The 23,196-nt window shown below is 36.5% G+C and overlaps 1 protein-coding gene across 6 annotated transcripts; it reads right to left on the reverse strand.

The window, feature by feature from the left end:
- Nucleotides 1-2,440: 2,440 nt before the first annotated feature.
- Nucleotides 2,441-16,931, reverse strand: LOC108994907 (methyltransferase-like protein 2). 6 transcript variants are annotated; one of them, XM_035688540.1, is made up of 15 exons: nt 16,754-16,931; nt 16,578-16,671; nt 16,411-16,464; nt 16,145-16,279; nt 8,569-8,627; nt 7,593-7,658; nt 6,538-6,859; nt 6,002-6,233; nt 5,399-5,538; nt 5,010-5,043; nt 4,457-4,532; nt 3,561-3,738; nt 3,378-3,467; nt 3,144-3,243; nt 2,441-2,862 (listed from the first exon to the last, which is right to left on the reverse strand). In XM_035688540.1, the coding sequence occupies exons 6-15, from the start codon at nt 7,625-7,627 to the stop codon at nt 2,720-2,722; spliced, it is 1,350 nt and encodes a 449-aa protein (XP_035544433.1). In that variant the 5' UTR covers nt 7,628-7,658; nt 8,569-8,627; nt 16,145-16,279; nt 16,411-16,464; nt 16,578-16,671; nt 16,754-16,931; the 3' UTR covers nt 2,441-2,719. The 6 variants fall into 6 exon arrangements, 5 of the variants coding, with proteins under 5 accessions (XP_035544433.1, XP_018825855.1, XP_035544434.1 ...); XM_018970310.2 differs by having other exon boundaries at nt 16,145-16,302; XR_004801160.1 differs by lacking the exon at nt 7,593-7,658 and having other exon boundaries at nt 3,378-3,738; nt 6,538-6,616; nt 6,694-6,859; nt 16,145-16,302.
- Nucleotides 16,932-23,196: the final 6,265 nt, after the last annotated feature.

Below are 23,196 nucleotides of genomic sequence, written 5' to 3' on the forward strand. Positions count from 1 at the left end.
TGACCCATTCACGTTCGTCTCCCTCATTCACATTCGTCATTTCTTCATATTCAAAACACTGATTTTCGCAACCCAATCACTTTCGATGTTCCTCCGCGACCCATTCCTCGGCTAGGTTGCATTGCACTCCTCCGCCACCCACCCCACTATCAAACCCCACAAGAAAGTTTGAAGACAAATTTTTTTTTCCTTTTTCTGGGATTGAGCTAGCTGTCCCTGATCAGTTCCTTCTTCTTCTTCTTGTGTCTTGGCCCATGTTTTGTTCTCCATTTCTTTTGTTCTTTATCGTTTTAATTAGTTTTTGCTTGTTCTTGGGGAGAACTGAGAAGAAATCATATCATCTTAAGAGATGATTGTGGCTCCAAAAGGTCAAAGTGTTACCCTTGATCTTCTCAAGAAGAAGACAACGGAGTTTGCCAGGGAAAGGGATTGGGAGCAGTTCCACAGCCCAAGAAACCTCCTTTTGGCTTTCGTATTATATATTTGCACACAAACCCTTGATGAATTTTCTCTCTTCTTCTTATTCATGACTGTCGTGCCATTTAGCACTCAGTTTGCTTATGGCCATTTGGTTCATGATGTTTGTTAAAAACCATAAAGGTAGAGAATCATTTCATATTTTCCTATTTCTTTATAGACTTTGGAAGATTTGACCAAACAAATTAATACAGCTGAAACTGGTTGGATTGATAGAGAATGGAGGAGGGAGTCCGCTGAAAATGGAAGAGTGAGTCCGAAAATGGAAGATGAAGGAAAATGGAGGGAGAACAAAAAGCTGGAAGAGTGAAACCGAAATGCACCGCATCATTTTTACTGTGGATCTATTTGCTTTTCATGCGCAATCTCTGCGCCAAGTCCCCTGCCTATATCATTTTTCAAAAAAATAAAGAAGAAGAAATACACGATGAATAAGGCAGTAGTATTCCGTTTGATTTCTCCATTCTTAGATCTGACTTTCGCACCCCAAATACCTGCAAGATTCCCAATTACCTACAATAAAAGGAAATATATACACATATATGGCACATAGTCCTGAAGAATAACGAAAAAGAAGTATATATCCTATAGAAAAAGCAATATTTGCATATGCAATTATCAAAGGAATTTGATCCTAGCATTTTTTCACAATAGGCTCTGATATCAATCGAATCATCATGAAGCTTTGCATCTTTAACATGACGCAAGGAAATGTATCTTCAAGAAGCTATGTACAAGCAGCCGCCATCACACACTTGTATCTCATCTTCCTATTTAGAATTTTCTTGTCATGATTCGACTTCTATTACAGATACACAATTTACCACTCAAGCTTGAGATCACGCCACATACCATATTAAGCATTAATGGCTACAACACCTCAACTACAGCTCATGATAGCATGATTTTCTCCTAGATTATTGTGATTTGTTTTTCATGTTTTTCTGTATATATTTACACCAATGTACAGAACATATATTGTAAGAAATTATTTCATTTTCAATATTCATCATGTTATCAGAGAATACCCTTATGTTCTTTCTCTATTTCTACTCTTGAAAAACAGAGCATCATTTTGCTATCTTTCAACATCCAAATTCGATAGATTGTGTATTTGTAAAAGCTTCAGGCAAGCTCTTTTAACCCATATGGCATGCATACAAAGAAAAACTGAAGTTACACGTTGGCTGTATAGGAGCATAGAAAGCTAAGTTCAAGGCCACATGAAGCATCAAAGAGCAATCTTCTCCATTTGCAGGGACATCCTCTTTAATATTTACATGGATGGTGCAGCAATTCTCATTGAGAGATTTTGATAGTAAACCCTTCTTTTCCTAACCATGATATGTAAAGAAAAAGATAAGCAAACATCTCTAGAGGCATGAGATCACTATATCATTGGGGGAGAGATACGTGCACCTGCACTCCTTCGCCACCATTTTCATTCGATGATTTCAACCCACAAAATTTCTCCTCCCACCTCTCAATTTCTCCTGCCCAGACGCATCCCATTTTCCAAGCTCCCCAAAATGCCCTGTATCATTTTCTAGTTGGCCATGCCAGGTCTTTTTCATGCGTAAACTCGCCTGCATACAAAGTTTTTCTTTTGCAATATTTATCAGACAAGATTGATGTTTCATGAGTGTCTATTTTAACGGATCCAAGTGGTTTTTAGATTTTCCTGAGGATTTATATTGCAAAAATAAATGGGGGTTTGGATATTTTGCTTTATATTTAGGAAAATGATACTATAACCTAAGTTTGTCCCCTCAATTTGACCACTCATGCATTTTATTTTATTTTTTAAATTTTTGTTACTTAATGATTAAAGAAATGACTATTATTGTATTGGTATTTTTATTTTTTAAAAATGTTTAAAAATAAAAGGCAAAATATATATATATATATATATATATATATATATATATATATATACACAATTTGCATTAGGAGACGCACCAAGTGGACAACCTTGAGTGACATAGTAGCACTACCCTTATATTTACGTTGCAAAGGCGGCTAAGCAACAAAACAGCCACTATGCTCTCAAGCTTCTCTTATGCCTGACCTAAATTTGAGGTTTCCCATAAACCAAATAATAACAAATCAAAAAAATATAAATATCACAAAACAAGCTAAAATTTTATGGATCCTATTTTTATTAACCATTCTAAAAGAACTATGCCAATTCGAGGCCCCATAAGTTGTTTCCACCTAAGAAGCCTCTGTCCAGATGTGCCGATCATCCATTTCTATTAAAATATTTCAAGTCTTGAAAGTGAAGTGGTTCATTCCCCCAAGAAGTCCATCCAGAAGTCATTTCTCTAGCAAATAGTTCTATACATCGAGTAGGCTTGAACCCTGGAAAATACTCTGGAAGCAGCCCTAAACAGAATACAATTAAATTTACTTTAGAATTAAATAACAATATATTCATATTCTCGGTAAGCAATGGAAGAGTAATGTTACATACCGCACTTCCACGACACTAACATCCCATCATGTAAACACATAATGTGCCACTTTTATCACATCATCCTTTATTTTTATTTTTTAAGAAAAACTCAAAAGTTGATTGGCAATTCCAGCTCATCAGTGACATAGAAGTGCGATATGTAGAATTTTTCCCGATTTGAATATTAATAATTCATATTCAAGACAAGTACCTCCAATCGGAGGCTTCCTTGAGTAAGCTCCGGGGATGCTAATAATTATCTGATTATGTTGTACAGGTTTAAATTTTGACAGGCACTCAGAATCCATGGCCTGCAAGCATCAACAGCAAAAGTGACAGACATGAATTTTTTTTAATAAGCATATAAATATATCTAAACTAAACAACCCAGACCCAAAAGGCAACACAAAGGAATGGCAGGATCAACTGCACTATGTGGGCTCACCTCCCTATGACAGTGGCCCAATAGAAGACATTCATATGGCCTATGATGAAAGAGGTCTAAATCATTAATCAACGAGCCATCTGCTTTCACCTACAAGACTCGAGCAAAGCCATAATATTGGCATAATAATTCACATATTCACTCAAGTTATATTCCCAGGGGTGGAGACAGACAAAAGATCACCTTCAACCAATAAAAAGTGGCCACATGCGTAACTCCCCAGGCAGGAAATAGCTCTTTCTCAACAAAACCACGCAGTTTCTCCCTATTGGTCACCCACAAAGCCACAAGTGCTCCATCTGCATGCGTAAGTTGCTTGATAGGAAGAGACAGAAAATAACGGTTCGGCAAAGTTGGGTACCTATAATGGCAAGGAAACAAGGAAACCACAAAATGGATATAGCGATTATGCACATTCCTTATGTGATACCCCATATGATATAGATAAGGGTAGGTGGTGTATGGGATCCCACATTGCTTGAGAATGAGAAGTTCTTGCTCTTTATAAAGTTCTAATGGGACTCCAATTATATCATTGACTAGTCCTTTTGGAGTATAGGTCATGTGGTTTGGGCCTTTCATTGAGGTGTTACACCTTAGAACCCTGTTTAACTCAGAATTTATAAAAGTTGATAGAGAAAAATAGCAGCTCTAGGTTTTGCATCTCATACCATATTAACACATACCTATAACCACTATCAACTTTTATAACTGAATCCCATCCAAGCCTCAACGTTTGAGGATTAGAAAGCCAAAAAATTTCCATCAGCCATCTATACTCCATTTTGGTTGCATAGATGGATCTACCAAAATTTAAAGATGAGAGTTTTTTCTCCACTTAGATCTGTTGATCAAACAATTCCTAGCATTCTCATAGTTTTCCCTTCAAAATAACGCAATTGGCAATGCTAAGTATCTCTAAATAAATTATCTCTATGCTACATTAAGAGAAGTTCTTTGTTTTTGAAGAGTCTTAATCCAATGAGTGCATTTACAGGATACTCATAGATGAATTTTCAGAAGCTTGCCGATTTTGTAAAGCTAGGGAGCATGTATATAAGCTCAAAGATCTGAAATACCTTGATTTCTGACGAGCACTTCCATTTTCCCATGGTGGATCGACCACTATAAGATTGAAGCCACAACAAGACTCAGCTGCATAAAAGATTAAACATCCTCTAAAATTTAGTAAGTATAATTGGCAAGACTTTTCTGATTTAATTACCAATAGACTGATAAAATCTATTGGAAAGACCAAACTTAGATTATAATGTATTGTGATAAGATGCTAATAACTAAGCTAACAGGTGGTAATGGTAGCTAAGAGGTCCAAAAGGACACAATAACATGCTGAGGATGTTCCCACCAACCAATAAATTCCACACGACTTTCAACTCAAGTAACCATTGAACTTTTGCAATTTATCAATTGGGCACAAAGAATAGAATTAGAAAAATAGGAAGACGTGTTTCCAGAACAAAGAAGATATGGGTTGAGAAGGAGAAGTCAGCAGGAGAGATAAATAGATGGCAATACAAACAATTATCTTTGAGTTGTTAGCCACAGTTCTAAGCCACTTACACGTTTAAAACATACTTGACAAAATAATTGACTACTTAACGCAATCATTACCAGGAATCAGGCTGTGAATCTGCTCGAGATCAGACTTCCACATGACAGAAAACAAAACATATAAAGACATGTAAGACACTTGAAATGAATATAAGCACTTAGCAACTAGTAGGTAAGAAACTAAGAGCAAGTTTGCTCGTTGAAACGACACTATATTCATTGTAAGTGAAGATTAGAAACTGTTTAGAGTGCATCTTTGGCTGAAAATGAAAAAGAATTTCATGAAACTAGGTGAAAAAAGGTCAACACTACAAAAGAGATACTTTTTCATCTTTCCTCGGGGACTAAAAGCTGCGAATGCAAACATAGACATTCCAAAGGCCAACAGAACATAAAATAATTTAGGGAGTATTCCATGTGATAAAAAAAAGAGTAATAAGTTAAAATACCATTAAGAAGCAACTCTTTCGAGGTATTACAAATCGACTGCTCAGAAATTCAGCCTCCACATCATCACCCGTCTCATTCAGAACTAAGTTATTAAAGAGAGGGTGCACTTTTTGTTCACTATATTGCATTATCATTGACCCTGAAAATTAAGAATAGAGCATGAGTTGGCAGAGATTCGGTAAAGAACTTCACGAGTGCAACGGAGCAGAAGATTAAAAATCTAGCCTGTCAATTTCAAAGAGAGGCAGTGCCATAAATTTATGGCCCTTAAGCACTAATGTTCTAGTTCACATTCTTCGTAACAAAACCACAACTTAACAAAATAAAGGCAATTGAATAAATTCTAATAGTTACGCCTATCAGTTAACACCTATCTGGAAGTTACATAATCAGAAATGGGATATCTTATAATCAACTGTAAAAAAATGGTACCCTAATCACTTATCGCTCTTATCATTAGATTGCTAAGAAAATCAAGACAAATAAAAAGAAATATATATCTTATTGTCCTGTTTTCTATTATACAGAAGCAAAATCTATATTAGAGAGGAGGAAATGGAGTTCAGTACAAATAATGCAACATTTCATGATTAAGAAACCACCTTTGTCAACATTCAGCTTCTCATACTGATGGAAATCAAGGATAATCTCATAGAAAGGGGCATGCCAGTCCTGTCCCAGTTCAACAAAAGATTGTTGTGGAACACTGGGCGATACCAAGTCCCCACATTCTTGCAAAGACTCGGAATCACTCCGCATATTGCTCATTAGCTCCAAAAGAGCGGTAGCTCTCAGCAAGCATTTGTGTGCCTTCAGTAAGAAAGGCCTTGCTTCCTGCAACCACATGCACAGCCAAAGTCACAACCCACAATCACCACCACAACCCTCTAGAAGCACTAACCCACTACTACTTCATCAACTACTCAAGCATGTGTATCTATACGTATACAAAATACGGCATACAATTTCACATCTTCAACATGCTCATGGTCTCCAAACTCGAAAAGCTAGTCTCAACTAAACCATATTCACTATTCATAAAATAAAAAAAAACTAAACCACATTCACAATAGCAATTGCAATAAAATTTTCCTACTAACACTTCCACCAGAACCAAACAACAAGAGTCAATACTTACCTGGTGTCGTTGTTCGGCAGCCTTTTCTCTATCATTGAGAGAGTGTGGTTTCTTCTCCTTCCGCTTTCGCTTTCTAGAACTAGAAGATGAAACCCGAGATTCTTGAGCCAAGGCTTTGGATTCAAAGAAACGAGGATAGTATGCAGAAGGGGAAACCTGGAAGTGGGTGTAGGAGCGGTTCATGACACGAACCGGGTCGATGAAAACTGCATTCGAGTTTTCGAACTGGTAGATACCAGAATTCAAAAACGTAGAAAGCCCATCACCCATATTCGGGTGCTCCATTGATTCACTGGTCTCTATAAACAGGTAGAATTTTCTTCTGTATGATAAAAAACAGAACAATATAAGATATATATTTCCTTTTATTTGTCTCGAATTTCTTAGCAATCTAATGATAAGAGGGATAAATGATTAGGGTACAAATTTTTTTACAGTCGATTATAAGATAGGCCATTTTTGGTTATGTATCTTACAGATAGGTGGTACCTGATAGGCCTAACTATTAGAACTTATTCAATTGCCTTTATTTTTTTAAGTTGTGGTTTTGTTACGAAGAATGTGAACTAGAACATTAGTGCTTAAAGGCCATAAATTTATGGCACTGCCTATCTTTGAAATTTACTCCTATAAGGTGGGGTTAACATAAAAACATAAACCTTTCATATAGTTACTGCAGAACAGGGCAGGCCTTGGGAGGACTTCAACCTAGACTTTCCTTTCACTTTCTATTTTATTTTCAAAGGTTTTCTTTCTTTGTAAAAATATTTTCTTTCTTTTATTTTGAAAAGTTTATAGAATCTTTTATAACCTGGGTTTTGCTCTAATACCACCCTGTAACGCCTATCCATGTGGTAAGACTTTTAGAAATAGTTTTAGAAAATAAGACGGGAATTACTGAACTTTTTAAAATTTTCCATTTCCTCCCTAGGATATAAAAAATTCCATAATTAAAAGATAAACATGCTTTGTAAATTTAAATAAGAGTTTATAGCAGAATTCTTTAAATTAAAATAGTCACTTTACAAAACATGATTTTGTACATTTATTAAAACCTGCCTAGGTTTCTGTCACATTTTCCTTGGGCCATGTCCGTCCTGACGCTTCGTCCTCATTTCGTTCTTGGGTAGGGCACACACAAAAACAAAATGAGTCGAATACTCAGTAAGCATTACTTCATACTGTAAAAATATACTAACATAGATTTTCATTCATGCATTTATCATTCCTCTACATATTTTATATAAAACATTTCTTTGAAAATATTACAAGGTGGATTTTCATTGCTCAAAAACATTTCCAACATTGTACATTCCTTCCTAAAGCAACTAAATCATTTCATACATTCAATTAATTGTTATCACTTTCCTTTAGCCGATACACACTATTACGCTCGTGTGTTGGGGTTAACAGTCTTTTAGACCCTATTCCACTTGTAGTCGCGGATTGAGAATCCCTCAGCCAAGGGGGTAGCACTAGGTGCACTTCTAGTACTACTTATTCAGCATTGCAATATGCCCTCATTTGGTACCATCATTCATTTAGACATGGTTGTTACGTAACTTCATACATTAAAACATCCCTTCATTTCTAGTCCTTGCATTCATTCCTTCCACTACTTCTCTTTTCATTCTTTTCATTCATTAGTCCATTTCATTTTATAAAACAATATCATTTCATAACATAAAGCATAAAACCTCATCATTTCATTTCATAGAACATAAATACAATAAGTACTATATATAACATCCATTTCACATGCATACAACTATTCTTGGGATGCATAAAAATGGGGTTCCAAAGAAGGTCATTACATACATATACTTTAACATTAATACCTTAGCATATTTTCATAAAACATCATTTTGTTTCATAGAAAACATTTCCGTTTCTTTCATTGCATAAAAAGAAATAGTTTTCTTATAAAAGCATTTCATTTCATTTTCATAAAGAGAAACAATTCATTTTCATTTTCATTTTCATAACATTTAGAAAACTCTAGAAGAGTATGATTATGAACATAATACTTACCTGGACTCCATGTCATCTTCATTTCATGCAGTCCATTCATGTGCGTGTCCGATGGCCAACTACATGCATTCATAACTTTACATCATTTCCTTTTCATTTGCATTTTTTTTTACTAGTATTTCCTTTTCATGTACATAAGAACATTAAACTTAGAACTTGCATGATAAAACTACTTTTAACTCTTAGTGTCTTTTCTTCCACGTGATCTGATCCTTCAATTCATTCTTTACTTAACTTCCTTCACTTAGACTAGTCATCGTCCAAATAATCTCCATCAACTATTTACTTGCATACTTCTTCATGGCCTTCTAATTGTACAAACTTACACCTCTAGGTATTCATAATATCCATTTCATTTCACTTATACAAGCCGCCATTTAGTCCTTGAAGCATAATCATTTTCATAAATCCTAAGCCTAAACTATGAACCTAAAAGCCTAACTTCATTTCTAACTAATAAAGTGAGCTCTTATGCTTCACTTTAACCTCCAAACCAACACTCAACAAGCCTTACAAATTAGTCTCACTTCATCATTAGATCCAAACTACAAATACAATATCATTCCTCATGCAATACCCTTCCTCCATACATACACAACCCAATCCAACATCAACTCAAGTTCTCATTCACTTTCTCACATACAAACATATAACACAATCCAAAACAAGTGTACATATACAATCCACCAAACATACACATGTATCATACCCCTTTATCACCTAAGATCAGCATACAATCCATTTAAGTATCCACTTGTTCTTACAAGCTCCATCCATACATAATACATTCAAAGTACACAAATCTGTCTAACACATTTAACCAATCAATTTACACAAGTACCCTACCCCTACCCTTTTTATCACCTAAAATCAACATACAATTCATTTAAAGCATTCATTTGGTTTTACAAGATTCATCCATACACAATACGTTCAGAGTACACAAATCTGTCCATACTAGAATCATCAACATATATACAGGGTTTCCAAGCTTCACTAGTCAATTCAATACATGACACACTTCAATACTTGGCACCAATTCACAGCATTCCACTTCAAACTTCCATACACATAATCTAATTTATAAAGTTACTAACATGCTTTGTTGCTCAACAATACACTAGGATTACTAGTGGCTTACAAAGTACAAGTTGGGACTACCCAAGTTGATCACCGGATTAAAGAAAAGGAAAGACTTAAGAGCTGACTTACTATAACTATCAAAAAAAAAAAAGAGCTGACTTACTAAGCAAAATCGCCAAAAACAAAATTAGGAAAGAGGAATCATATTCTCATTCGAACAGCCCCAAACTTAAGCGATTATCCTTAATTCATGTCTCCATCTTAATCAACTTATTTCACATAAACAGCTACTTGACCTCAAGACCAATATAATCATACACCAAGTTCACATAACAAAATCTGGAAACTGGCGGAGGTGTTGAGGGAAGTTGGAAAAGAAGAGCTCAAAGCAAAGGACGACGGTACCTCAACAGCACCACCAGCCTCGGTCGTATAGGGAGGCACTCCAACAACCCAGTCGTGAAGGTGTCAGAGGGAGAGGTAGCTCTGATGTATTGGCCTGCCCGAGAGTTGTAGGTCTACAAAAGTCATGTAGTGGTGTTGATTCCGTATATGCCCAGAGTATGGTGGAAGATGGCAGGGACGATGTCGGTCTAACTGAGGAAAAGGAGCAGTTTGTTTTGTATGAGATGAAGAGACAAACAAATGGGAGGTTCTTTTCAGGGAAGGCTAATGGGCTTCAGCAAAAAGTAAATGGACTTCAGCAAAATTCTAAAGGGAAGGAAATAATGGGTCTGGGCCTAGGCGTCTGGACCCAACCCATGGCCCAGCAAGGCCCTAACCCACACGCAGGCCCCGTGTGGAGGAGACGGAAGGGGAGTGATATAGCAGGCCCATTGGCGCACGAGGATCAACCACCATCGCCAGCGACGAGCTAGGGGTTTTTCTCAAAGGTGGTGGAGCCACCGACGGGCGTTTCTGAGCCGCCGGCGAGCACCCAAGGTGTTTTCTCAGGACAGAAGGGTGTGTCTAGCACCAGTATTGTCCCGCTTGTCGCCGAGGTGTCGGGACCAACACAAATGAGGTCGACGGAGGCAACTGGTGCCTCGACTGTTGCTACCTCATCGTTAAAAGTGCCAGCGGAAATTTTTGTAGACAAGGGGGTGGCACTTCGATGAGGCCGTGGGTGAAGTGACACTATCGCAGGGGGGTATCCACAGACTGAGTTGCTTGAGGCTTCTGCCTCTTTGATTGGTAGTCTTGTGTCAGAAAACTTACGATCGCAGGGGGGTATCCATAGATTGAGTCGACAGAGGCTTCAGCCTCTTTTATGGGTATTCTTGCGTCGGAAAATTTATCGGATAGTGGAGGAGAGGGCCCTCAGGGTAGTTACATGGAGATGGGCGACAGTCTTGGTCTGATGGCACCCAATCATGGCCCAAATTTCTCTGCCAACCCGAGAATGGAGGAGGTAGCTGGAGGGGTGTCGGATGACTTGAACCTGCAATTGATCCCCTGTGATGGAGTGTGCAATGACGGGGGAACTGCTGAACCAACCCCACTATGCACGATATCTCACAGTCTAAACTCAGAGAGGTGTATATCAGAGTGGGTGTTTAAGAAGATTGAGGAGTTACAAACTGTTCTTGGGATTTCTTGTGTTGGCTTTGAAGAGCAGTTTAGAGCCCTCCTTATAGCTATTGAAAATACTCGTTTGAAGTCAGCCACAAAGAGAGATAGTGAACTCAAAAGGCTCAAATGTACCATTAATTATGCAGCACATGAGGGAAGTGGAGGAAGGGATAGATTGAAAGGGAGGGGTGCTCTTTTTGTTAATGAAACCTAAGATCCTTTCTTGGAATGTGTGGGGGATTAATGATCGCAACAAGCGCCTTCGCATAAAATCTTTCTTGCGGCTGTAGAAGGTTGATGTTTTGGGTTTCCAAGAGACCAAGTTGCGTGTTATTGATAAAAGAATCATTCGTAATTTGTGGGGGTGCCCTTTTATGGGCTGGTCTTATTTGGCTTGTAGGGGAGCTTCAAGTGGCGTTGTTCTGATGTGGGACAAAAGAGTGGTGGAGGCAGTTGATGTATTGGGAATTTCCCGGTCGCTAGCTTAGTTAAAAATGTTGAAGATGGGTGGGAGTGGGCTTTTGTAGGCACCTACGGGCCAAACATGGATAGAGATAGGAGAAGACTTTGGGAGGAGTTGGCGGGTCTATACTATTTATGGGATGTGCCGTGGTGCATAGGTGGGGATTTCAATATTACCCGCTTTCCCAGTGAGCAATCGGGTCGCTATTGGAACTCCTCGGCAATGGAGGAGTTCTCTGAGTTCAGATTTGATTTGGACCTCATGGACCTTCCCCTTGTTGGGGGTGAGTTCACATAGTCAAATAGCCGAGTATGCTCAAACCATCTTTCTATCTTGTTAGATTGCGGAGGTGTTCATGGGAGACGTCGGTATTTCAAGTTTGAAAATATGTGGCTAACAGCTAAGGGTTTCTCAAAGAAGGTCCGTTCTTGGTGGTCTTCTTATCAGTTCACAGGTACTCCCAGTTTCATTCTTGCAGGTAAGCTAAAGGCTCTGAAGCAAGACCTAAAAAAATGGAACTTGGAAGTCTTTGGAAACATTGATGACCAGAAGACTGCCCTCATGGAGAAGCTACAGGAGTTAGAAGGGAGGGAAGTGTCGGGAGATACCTCTGAGGAAGCATTATTGAGGAAGAGTTCAGTTGTGACGGAACTGGAAAGGGTGTTGTTGATGGAGAAGACCTCGTGGAGCCAAAAATCCAAGGCACTTTGGTTAAGGGAAGGTGATGATGTACAAAATTCTTCCACAAAGTAACTAATTCACATAGGCGTAGCAATGCTATTGAGACGCTCCACTTAGGTACTCAAGTGCTCTCTTCCCCCCCAAAAATAGAAGACCATATTGTACATTATTATGAGAACCTCCTCATGGAATTGGCTTGCTAGAGGCCGAAGCTTGATGGTTTGTTGTTAGAGTCTATTGACCAGCAGAGTGCGAGTTGGTTGGAAAGACCTTTTGATGAAGCTAAAATTCATAAGGTCATTTGCGGCATGGCAAAGGATGAAGCACCGGATCTGGATGGCTTTTTGATGGGATTCTTTCAAGCTTGTTGAGACATTGTGAAATGTGATGTTATGCAGGTTTTCTTTAAATTCCACTCTTTTAAGAAATTTGGGAAATGTCTCAACGCGACGTTCATTACCCTCATACCAAAGAAACAAGGGGTTACGGCAGTTGAGGATTTCCGCCCCATAAGTCTTGTGAGTAGTGTGTACAAGATCATTTCGAAGGTTCTCGCAAATGGACTAAGCCCGGTTTTGGAACAAATTATTTCTAAGCCTCAAAATGCATTTGTTCGGGGAAGACAAATTCTTGATTCGGTCCTTATTGCCAATAAGTGCTTGGATCATAGGCTATGGGAGGAAGTTCCGGGTATTCTATGCAAGCTTGACATGAAAAAGGCTTATGACCACGTGAATTGGGATTTTCTTTTATATTTGCTTGGGAGGTGTGGCTTTGGTGATAAATGGACTTCATGGATTCGACATTGTATCTCTACCGCTCGATTCTCGGTATTAATTAATGGCACCCCTGCTGGTTTTTTTAACAGTTCTCGTGGTTTGAGGCAAGGGGACCCATTGTCTCCTCTACTTTTTGTTATTGTCATGGAGGCACTTGGTTGAATGGTAAAGGTTGTTGTGGGTGGTGGTTTGTTATCTAGATTTTCGGTGGGTAATGGTACTAATGGCTCTATCTTAATCTCACATCTCCTATTTGCAGATGATACTCTCATTTTTGTGAAGCGGACCACGGCCAGATTCAAAACTTACGAGCACTTTCATTATGCTTTGAAGCCGTTTCAGGGCTTAAAGTGAACCTTAGTAAGTCCGAGATGGTTGCAGTGGGTGTGGTGCCTAGTCTCAATAGCCTAGTGAGCCTATTGGATTGTAAAGTGTCATCCTTGCCTATGAAATATTTGGGCCTACCGTTGGGAGCAACCTTTAAGACTAGTGCGATTGGGATGGGGTTGTGGAGAAATAAGAGAAAAGGCTGGCTGGTTGGAAACGGTTATATTTATCGTAAAGGGGTCAACTCACCTTAATTAAGAGCACGTTATCTAACCTCCCCACCTATTTTTTATCTCTATTTCCTTTGCCTGCAGGGGTGGCAAATAAGATTGAGAAATTATTTCGAGCATTTTTGTAGGGGGAATGGGGGAGGAACGGAAAATCCATCTTGTTAAGTGGAAGAAAGTTTGTTCCCCAATTTCGAATGGTGGCTTCGGAATGTGCAACGTGAGGATTTTCAATAAAGCTTTATTGGGGAAATGATTATGGAGGTACCACATGGAGGGGGATTCACTGTGGAAGGAAATCATAAATGCTAAACACAGAAGTACTTGGGGGGGTTGGTGCTCCAACAAAGTGAAGGGGGGTATGGTGTGGGCTTATGGAAATTTATTAGGAGGGGAGACAGAGTTTAGAAAACCACATCTATTTTGTGGCTGGAGAGGGCACCAAAATCAAATTTTGGCAAGATATTTGGTGTGGAGATTGCGCACTTGATAGGGCGTTTCCAGATCTCTTTCGTTTTGCAGCTAACAGGGATGCCTCTGTGGCGGATCTGAGGGTCTCTTCTCATGGTTCCCACCAATGGAATGTCCCATTTAATAGGGATATTCATAATTGGGAACTGCACACTGTTTCAGAATTTTTTTGGTTGATATACTCTACGGGAAACAATACGGCACAAGGTAATAGGATGCAATGGAGGTCCAAAGGCAGCAGGAAGTTTACAGTCCGGGATTATTACAAAATTTTGGTATCACAAGGTAATGCTCTATTCCCTTGGAAGAATATTTGGAGATCTCGTGTGCCTTCTAAAGTAGCTTTCTTCGTTTGGACTGCTGCTTTTGGGAAGATTTTGACCACAGACAACTTGAGGAAAAGGGGACTCATTGTGATGCATTGGTGCTACTTGTGTAAAAAAACAAGGAGAATCGGTGGATCACTTATTATTGCATTGTGAGGTGACAAGGGTGTTGTGAGATGAGATCTTCAGAAGAGTTGACGTCGCTTGGGTAATGCCTCTAAGGGTGGTTGATTTACTGGCTGGTTGGATGGAGATTCAAGGCTGTCATCAAGTGGCAGCAATGTGAAAGATGATTCCACTGTGTTATGTGGTGTATTTGGGTGGAACGGAATGAGCGTTGCTTTGAAGATAGGGAGCGCACAATGGCGGAGCTTCATAATATTTTTATACACTCTATTGCTTTGGTTTTCTGTTATTGTACTTAATGGGAACAATGCTCATGATTTTATGTCCTTAATTTATCGTTCCTAGAATGTATTTCGGTGTTCTTTTCTATACTTCATGTATATACGGGCTATGCCTATTTCATTCGTATCAATGAAATTTACCTCTTACTTATAAAAAAAAAAAAAAAAACATACAACAAACCAACACAATCACAAAGCTTTACAAGCTTCATTCATAACTTCATAAGATCCCAAACTTCACAAATACTTTACTCAATTAATAAGCCTTTAGCAATACATGCATATTTCCAAATTACCATCCAACACAAGCACACATACTCCATAACAAGTTCCTAATCAATACATCACTTCCTCATATTTTATCACAACCAACATATTTAATACACCAGAGTGTCCTTATACAATTTTTATGCTACTTAATAGCATTCATACATCTCCAAAATGTTACCATCTTGCAACTATACATCATATATCTCACACAACATAAAATGCAATAAAACCAATTTGAACACAATCTGTCCAGCCACTTGAACCAACATCCAATTGGTCTTTCCAGCTTCATACACACACCAAAAATAATCCTAATCAACATATCACTTCAACATCTAGTATCAATTTACATTATTCCACTCCACCCTTTCATATACACAACTCAATTTATAAAACATACTAGCATACTTGCTGCCCATGTACATTAATCCAACATAATTACAATTCACAAAGATTTATAAGCTGCGTTCATGGCTCCACACAATCCCAACCTTCACAATTACTATGTTCAATCAATAAGCTTCTTAACAATACATACAACACACATACTCAATCCAAGTTCCAATTCCACATAGGACAAACCAACACAACCCCATACTTCACTATCTCCATGCTTCACTAACAACTCCATTTCAGTCTCAACCACACCTCACTTCTTCTCAGTCTATCACAACCAAAACCAAACATCAATCAACCAAAACCAAGCATAAATATGCAATTACAACTAGTTTTAAATACTTAAACACCACTTATAAGCATTACATGGAAGCAATCTCAATCGAAGCTAAAATCTGTCCATACGGTTTCTAAATCAACACAAACACTACTGCAATGTTTTATAAACTCCACGATGGCTCCATACTACCCCAATAAATTATATGTAACTTTCCTCTGCCCACGCATTAAAATACAACACCAACTCAACTACATAAACATAGTAATCCATGGGATAACGGAATAAAGATTGTACCGGATTAAGGGCTGAGGCAGGCGTGCACTAGTGTTTCACGGCTGCGAAGAGAGGGAAACGTGCAGCTTGGCAGTGGCTCGAGGTGTTGCTGAGGTGGTGCTTCACGGTTTCTGCCGTCATTCTTGTGATACACGGCTGGACGAGGTGTGGCGGCCTCCCTTGGCCACGGTGGTGGTACCGGAGAGGGGACAACAGAGGGTTAGCCAGAGAGACAAAGAGGGACAAGGACAGAGAGGGGAAAGGGGAGGACGGAGAGAAGCACTTACCGACGGCAGAGGAGCTCGACGACGGCCTGGTGGCACACAGCGGCGCAGAGATGGCTACCGAGAGAGAGAGAAAAAAAAAACAGAGGGAGTGAGATGCGGAGGGGGGAAAAGGCTGTCGGAGGGAGAGATGGAGAGAGAGAAGCTGAGACGGGGAGGGAGGAACTCACAGTGGTGGCCGCTGGGCACGGAGGAGCTAGGAGCTTCTCTGGCGGCGTTAAAGAGAGTTCATCCACGGTACTGTCGCTCGGTCGGCGGCTGATGCTGCAGTTCACGGTGGCTGAGACGTGAGCTGTGCTGCGGCGGAGGAGAACGGAAGTCGAGAGAGAGTGACAGAGAGACTTACCGGTGGCTCACGGAGGTTGAACTACGGCGGCTGTTTCTCACGGTGGCTGAGCTGGGCTTTTCGTGTGGTGGCTTGCAGCTGTTCACGGGGAAGGGGGAGAAGCCGAGAGAGTGGTTTTGTTTGGAATGAGGAGAGAAAGGGACAGATAAGAGCGTTGCCAATCCAAGCAATTCCAAATTTTAACTAGAATTTAAGATTTTGATTATGAGTAATGATATACTAATAACATATTTTTATAAGATGATTGATAGAAATATAAAGAGATTTCACATACTGATGTGGCACGTGTCCATTTTTCCTAGTCCCTCATTCTCCACTTTCACTCTCTCTCCTCTTTTTCCCTTCAGCTATGCACCTCACACAACTCAGTTTCCCAGCCAATACAGCACCACTGCATCTCGTGGTCGGCCACCAGCAGTGGCCGTTCCACCTCACCGGTGACCTCCCAACTTGACCCAGCCCCCACAATACAGCCCCTCTCCCTCTCCCTCTCTTCCTCCTGAAATCGAACTCCTCTCACACGACTTCTTCCTCTCACAGCTACCAACGCCGCCGTCGTAGCCCAACTATGCCACTGCACCCGGCCCCTCTTCGACGTAAGCTTTTCCCCAGCCACCGAAGCCCTTCTCTCTCTCCTTTCTCCTCGAGCAGCGCATCCCTCCCTTGATAAAAGCGCCTCCCTCTCTCGGTAACCTCCTTATCGGCGCTCCACGCCAGCGGTGCCGCTTGGACCGCCAACGTCTTTTGTCCACCATGAGGTGGTCCCCGACCACCATGGACGACGAGGGGAGCGAGCATGGGGAGAAGGGAAGGGCAGGTACGAAGGGGAGAGAGGAGAAAGGAAAATAAAAAATAAAAATAAAAAATAGGGCGAGATGTGGCACACTGGTGCACTACCAGTGTGTGAGATTTTTTTTTGGAATTCATTTGTGTCTATAGTGTTTTCATTTTCATAATGAGTAATGCTACATGCAGTCGTAGAGTGCGCAAGCGTCGTACAGTCTCTTTGAAAAAAAGTGAGGTCCATTATTAAATAATAATTTTTTTTTTCATGTGGGTCTCGTATATATTCACTTTTTCAAAGTGATTGTGCAGTGCTTGTGCATTCATGACTGTAACTATCATTTCTCTTTCACAATATATTTTACAATAATATTATAAGATGATAGTATTTTTATAAAATGATATTACTTCTATAAGATGTTTTATAAAAATACCGATCATTTAAAACATTGTTGTGTAAAGTGTTGTGAAAAATGTTGTGTATAAATCATTTTCCTTTGACTATAGCCAACATTTTTAAAGATGCCTGGTTTGCTTTTAAGATTAAAATCCAAAACTTTAAAAATTTTGAAAACCTCCCATATCATAATTACAACTTTATCAAATTCTCACATAAAATAAAATAAACAATTCAATTTTCTCAAATTTTAAAACAAAAATAATATTAAAAAATATATTATAACAATATTTTATTCAACTTTTTAAATTTAATCTCAACTTATCTCATTTCATCTTATCTCATCTATGAAAACAAATTAGGCCAATTTATAGTCATTCTAAAGTCAAAATATTAATATAATATTATATATTTTAATAATATTTAAAAAATTAATATTTTAAGAGATTAATCTATATTTGATTAGTCATCCTAAAGTCAAAATAGTAATGTTATATATTTTAATAATATTTTGTAAATATACTTGTATTAATATTAAAATTTAATATTTTGTAAATAAACTTGTATTTAATATTTAATATTTTGCATTAATAATGAAATTTAATAATGAAATAGAGATGTAGTTGGATGAAAAAATCATAAAATATTAATTTGGTCCTTCTATAGTGACTCTCCAAATATGACTAGGGGCTCTAAATTACTGTAACTCAAAATTTCACAAATATCTATTTGGTTAGTCTAATGTAGGAGTTTTAACTCAAAAAAAGTTAAAATTTGGACTTAGACTCGGCAATGACTAGTGCTCTCAGGTACGAGGGAGAGAGTGGAATCAAGAATATTGAGAGGCAAAGAGAATGGAGGACTATGGCTTTGTGCAAAACCGATCCTACTTGTTCTTAACTTTCATCCGAGGGTAAAAATTAAGGGCAAGTTTGGAGCCTTAGATGAGATACAAAATTTTTATATGATCTCATTTCATTTCATCTCATTACATCTTATTCTTAGAATACTTCACTATTATTTATTATTTTAATATTACTTTTTATTATTTTTTACTATTATTCACTATTATTCAATATTCTATCATTACTTTTTCAGTATAATTCACAGAAGATATGAGATCACCCCACTACCTAAACACAACCTAAATATAGAGAAAATGAAAATAAATTAAATAAAAGAAGTAAAAAAATGAAAATAAAATAGAATGTGACTATATTTAAAATTTAATTTAATTTTATTGATTTAAAAATAATATTTTTTATCATAAAATAAAATGATAAATTTTAATAAATAAATTTTAGGAGAAATAAAATCATTTAAATAAATAAAATTTTAACATAAAATAAAATGATGATGATAAAAAATCTTGTGATGCATAATTAGAAGATAATGAAAAATCAGTTCATGTTTGTCACTACTTAAATAAAGATAATTGCATATGTGTTCTTTCAAAATACCAATATATTATCTTAAAATTAATAGACAAGATTAGTGATCCACAAGAAATAAAAGATTATTTGATAAAATCAAAATATACTTTTGATACAAAAAATTATACAGACAATTTCGGGGTCTCAACCACCCCTACAAGTATTTTAGAAATAGTTAATAGATTCGAAACATAAAAACAAAAGATTATGTTACAAGATATATAATAAGAAATTAATGAAATAAAATAAGAAGTTAAGGATTTGAAAACATCTAACTTCAAATAATAAGTTTCAAATGAACAATTATTATAATAAATTATATTATTAAAAATACATAAAAATAATAATACCATAATTTAAAAAAAGGAGAAAATTCCTCGACAATAGTCGTCAACAAAGAAATAAATAATTTTATTAACACCCTTGATAGGATAAATTTTTAAAAATAATATACTGAAATAACGATCTTCATTAATCAAAATTTTTCTTTCACAACAATTGTATTATTAGATACTGAAGCATATTCGAACTATATCCAAGAATGATTAATAACTTTCAAATACTTTGAAAAAATAAAGGAAACCTTATCCTAAGCTAATGACACAAAATTAAGTATAAATTATAAATTATTAAACGAACATATCTGTAATAATGTAATTTGTTTTAAAACTACATTTACTCTGATAAAAAATATTTCACTAAGGTAATATTAGGAAATCCATTTCTTACTTTATTATATCATTTTTCTGTAACATATAAATTAATTTTCACTAATATATTAGGATAAGAAATTCAATTTAACTTTTTATCTCTACCTTTTTCAAAAGAAATAAATTCCTTAAAAAATATCTCATTAACCAAAGAAATTAACTTTATGACATAACACAAAGTTAATATGAAAGAACAAATAAATTTTCTTAAACAATAATTCAAATATAAAAGAATTGGCAAACCCATTATTGGTTCAAAAAATTAATAATTTTAAGACAATAATAGATAAAGAAATATGCTCTAATGTGCCCAATACTTTTTGAAATAGGAAAAAACATATAATTGAATTACATATGACAGAGAGTTCACGGAGAAAAATATCCCTATTAAAGCTAAGCCAATACAAATAAATAATAAATTTTTAGAATTGTGTAAAAATAAAATTAGTGATTTATTAATAAAATGATTAATAAGAAAAATAAATCGCTATGGAGTTATGCTGCATTTTATGTTCAAAAGCATGTAGAATTAGAGCGGAGAGTTCATAGATTAGTCATTAATTATAAACCATTAAATAAAGTATTACAATGGATTCGTTATATGATTCATAATAAAAAATATATATTATCTTATCTTTATAAGGTCATAATATTTTCAAAAATCGATATGAAAAGTGATTTTTAGCAAATTTAAATTGCTAAAAAAGATCGTTACAAAACTTCTTTTATAGTCATATTCGGACATTATGAATTGAAAGTTATGCCGTTAGTATTAAAAAATGGTCTCAATGAATTTTAAAATATTATGAATGACATATTTACTCTATTCACTCACTTCTGCATAGTTTACATAGATGATGTATTAATCTTCTCTTAATCTATTGAACAACATTAGAAACATTTGAATACTTTTATTCAAATTATTAAACAAAATGAATTAGTTGTTTCATCACTTAAAATAAATTTATTCTAAAATAAAATTGGATTTATTGGACGTGATATCTACCAAAGAACAATTACACCTATTAGCAAAGTAATAGAATTTGTTAATAAATTTATTGATAAAATTATAGATAAACAACAATTACAAAGGTTTCTTAGAAGACTTAATTATGTTGCAAACTTATGTCAATCTCTCAGACTATTATGTAAACATTTATTTAAAGTATTAAAAAAAAATACACATTCATGAACAGACGAGCATACAAGTATTATAAAATAAATTAAATCTCATGTTAAACAACTCTCATGCTTAGAACTTCCTTCTCCTCTTGCCTTCAAAGTTGTTGTAACATATATGTAAGACTATGTTCTCCAATAAAGTCATTTTTAAAATTTTTGGGGACCGATACACTACTAAACTTTGATTTAAAAAACTTTCCTTCTTAACAAAGCACTAGATACGAAAGATCTCATAAATAAATAAAAAATTAATATTTATTAAATAATTAAAATCTAAAAGAGAGTTTGCGGAAGCCCTTATTTAAAATCAATAAAGTCTCATGTGCTTATTAAAATAATTTGTTAAACTATAAATCATAAAGCTGAGTATAAGATAAACTATCTAGGCTTCTGCCTCGCCTCCCTGGGCCAAGTCATGTCCTACAGCTCCATCCTCATAAAAATTCTCACCTAGGGAGGTTAAAACATAAAAAAAAAAAAAAAAAAATTCGAATACTCAATAAGCAACACATCATACAATAAATATAATAAATATAAGATTTTTTGAAAAATATGCATGCTCATAAATACATACATAAATAACATGAACCTAATTTATACATGAAATGCAACAACTTGTCTTTCACTTGTCATAACCTGATACCCACAGTTGACCCTTGTGAGTTAGGGTTAGCGAATCTAAGTAGATTTCAATTTTGCCCGTGGCCGCGGGTTGTAAAATCCATACATAAGGAAGACACGCTGACTGCACTACCAACATATACAACTTGACAATACAATATGCACATAACATATGATACTGTCTTCATATCATAACATAGGTCATTACGTATCTTATCATTCATATTTCATTATAATCATATTTGCATACTTGTCACATCATATATTTCAAATGAAATCGCATTATTTCATAAAATGTCATGATACATGTTTTCTCACATAAAATCATAATTTTTATAAATATTTTAATGCATAAATATTCACATAAAATCATGCATAAATCTTCACATCGTGCATTATGCAACTAACATGAAACTTATGCATATATCATGTCTTGGGTACATAAAAAGTGGCTTCCAATAGAGGGCATGCATGCATAATACTTTTATAAAAATATGTTGTTTAACGTTCATACGTGTAACAGTATGATCATGCTAATTATCTTATAGCGTTAATCTAATATTTCAGGGACGAAGCTAATTACCTATAAAATACACGTAAATTTTTAATTTATCACGTATTTTAGAATTAAAAACCCGACACTCTAAAATAATCTATACTTTCCTAAAATCTAAAATCCTCCAAACCCTAAAATGTTGTCACCCCGAATACTTTGATCTCCTCATAATTATTTCTCTAAAAATTTACGATCAATCCTAAGATCACATAAACTTTATAAATCTACGTACATGTATTATAACTCCAAACTTGATGAATAATTTGCATGACAGGCCTGTATAACAGGGACCCACGACAAGTACCCTTTCATATAACATCCTCAGACTGTAACGTATATAAAGCTCCAATATAGTTCAGACCAAATAAAACATAAATCTATACTAAGCAAGAGACAGATGGAGCGAGAATGAGAGAAATGAAAACTAATGTAGATTGAGAGAGCTTTTACATAGGGAGAGAAACTGAGGGCTAATTTCTTGGCAACAGTGGATGGAAAGCGTCGTTCTATCTGGTCTACGAAGAGAGGGGCATACGACGGTGATGGGTGGCTTGAAGTAGGGCCTCACGAGGTCTGTTTTGGCAGTTGATGGTCGTGTGTATGTGGTGTAACACAAGAGATGGTGGCAGTCGTCGGCTCAGCGTGGAGGTTGGCAGGTTCTTGATGGGGTGGTCACCTGCGTTGTCTCCGGAGTGGGTGGCAGCTTCTGCTGTTGGCAGTAGAGGCACAATGGCTGGTTTTAGATGCTCTGTTTTTGTGTT

Source organism: Juglans regia, chromosome 3 (genome assembly GCF_001411555.2).
Source record: "Juglans regia cultivar Chandler chromosome 3, Walnut 2.0, whole genome shotgun sequence".
NCBI classification, from domain to species: Eukaryota; Viridiplantae; Streptophyta; class Magnoliopsida; order Fagales; family Juglandaceae; genus Juglans; species Juglans regia.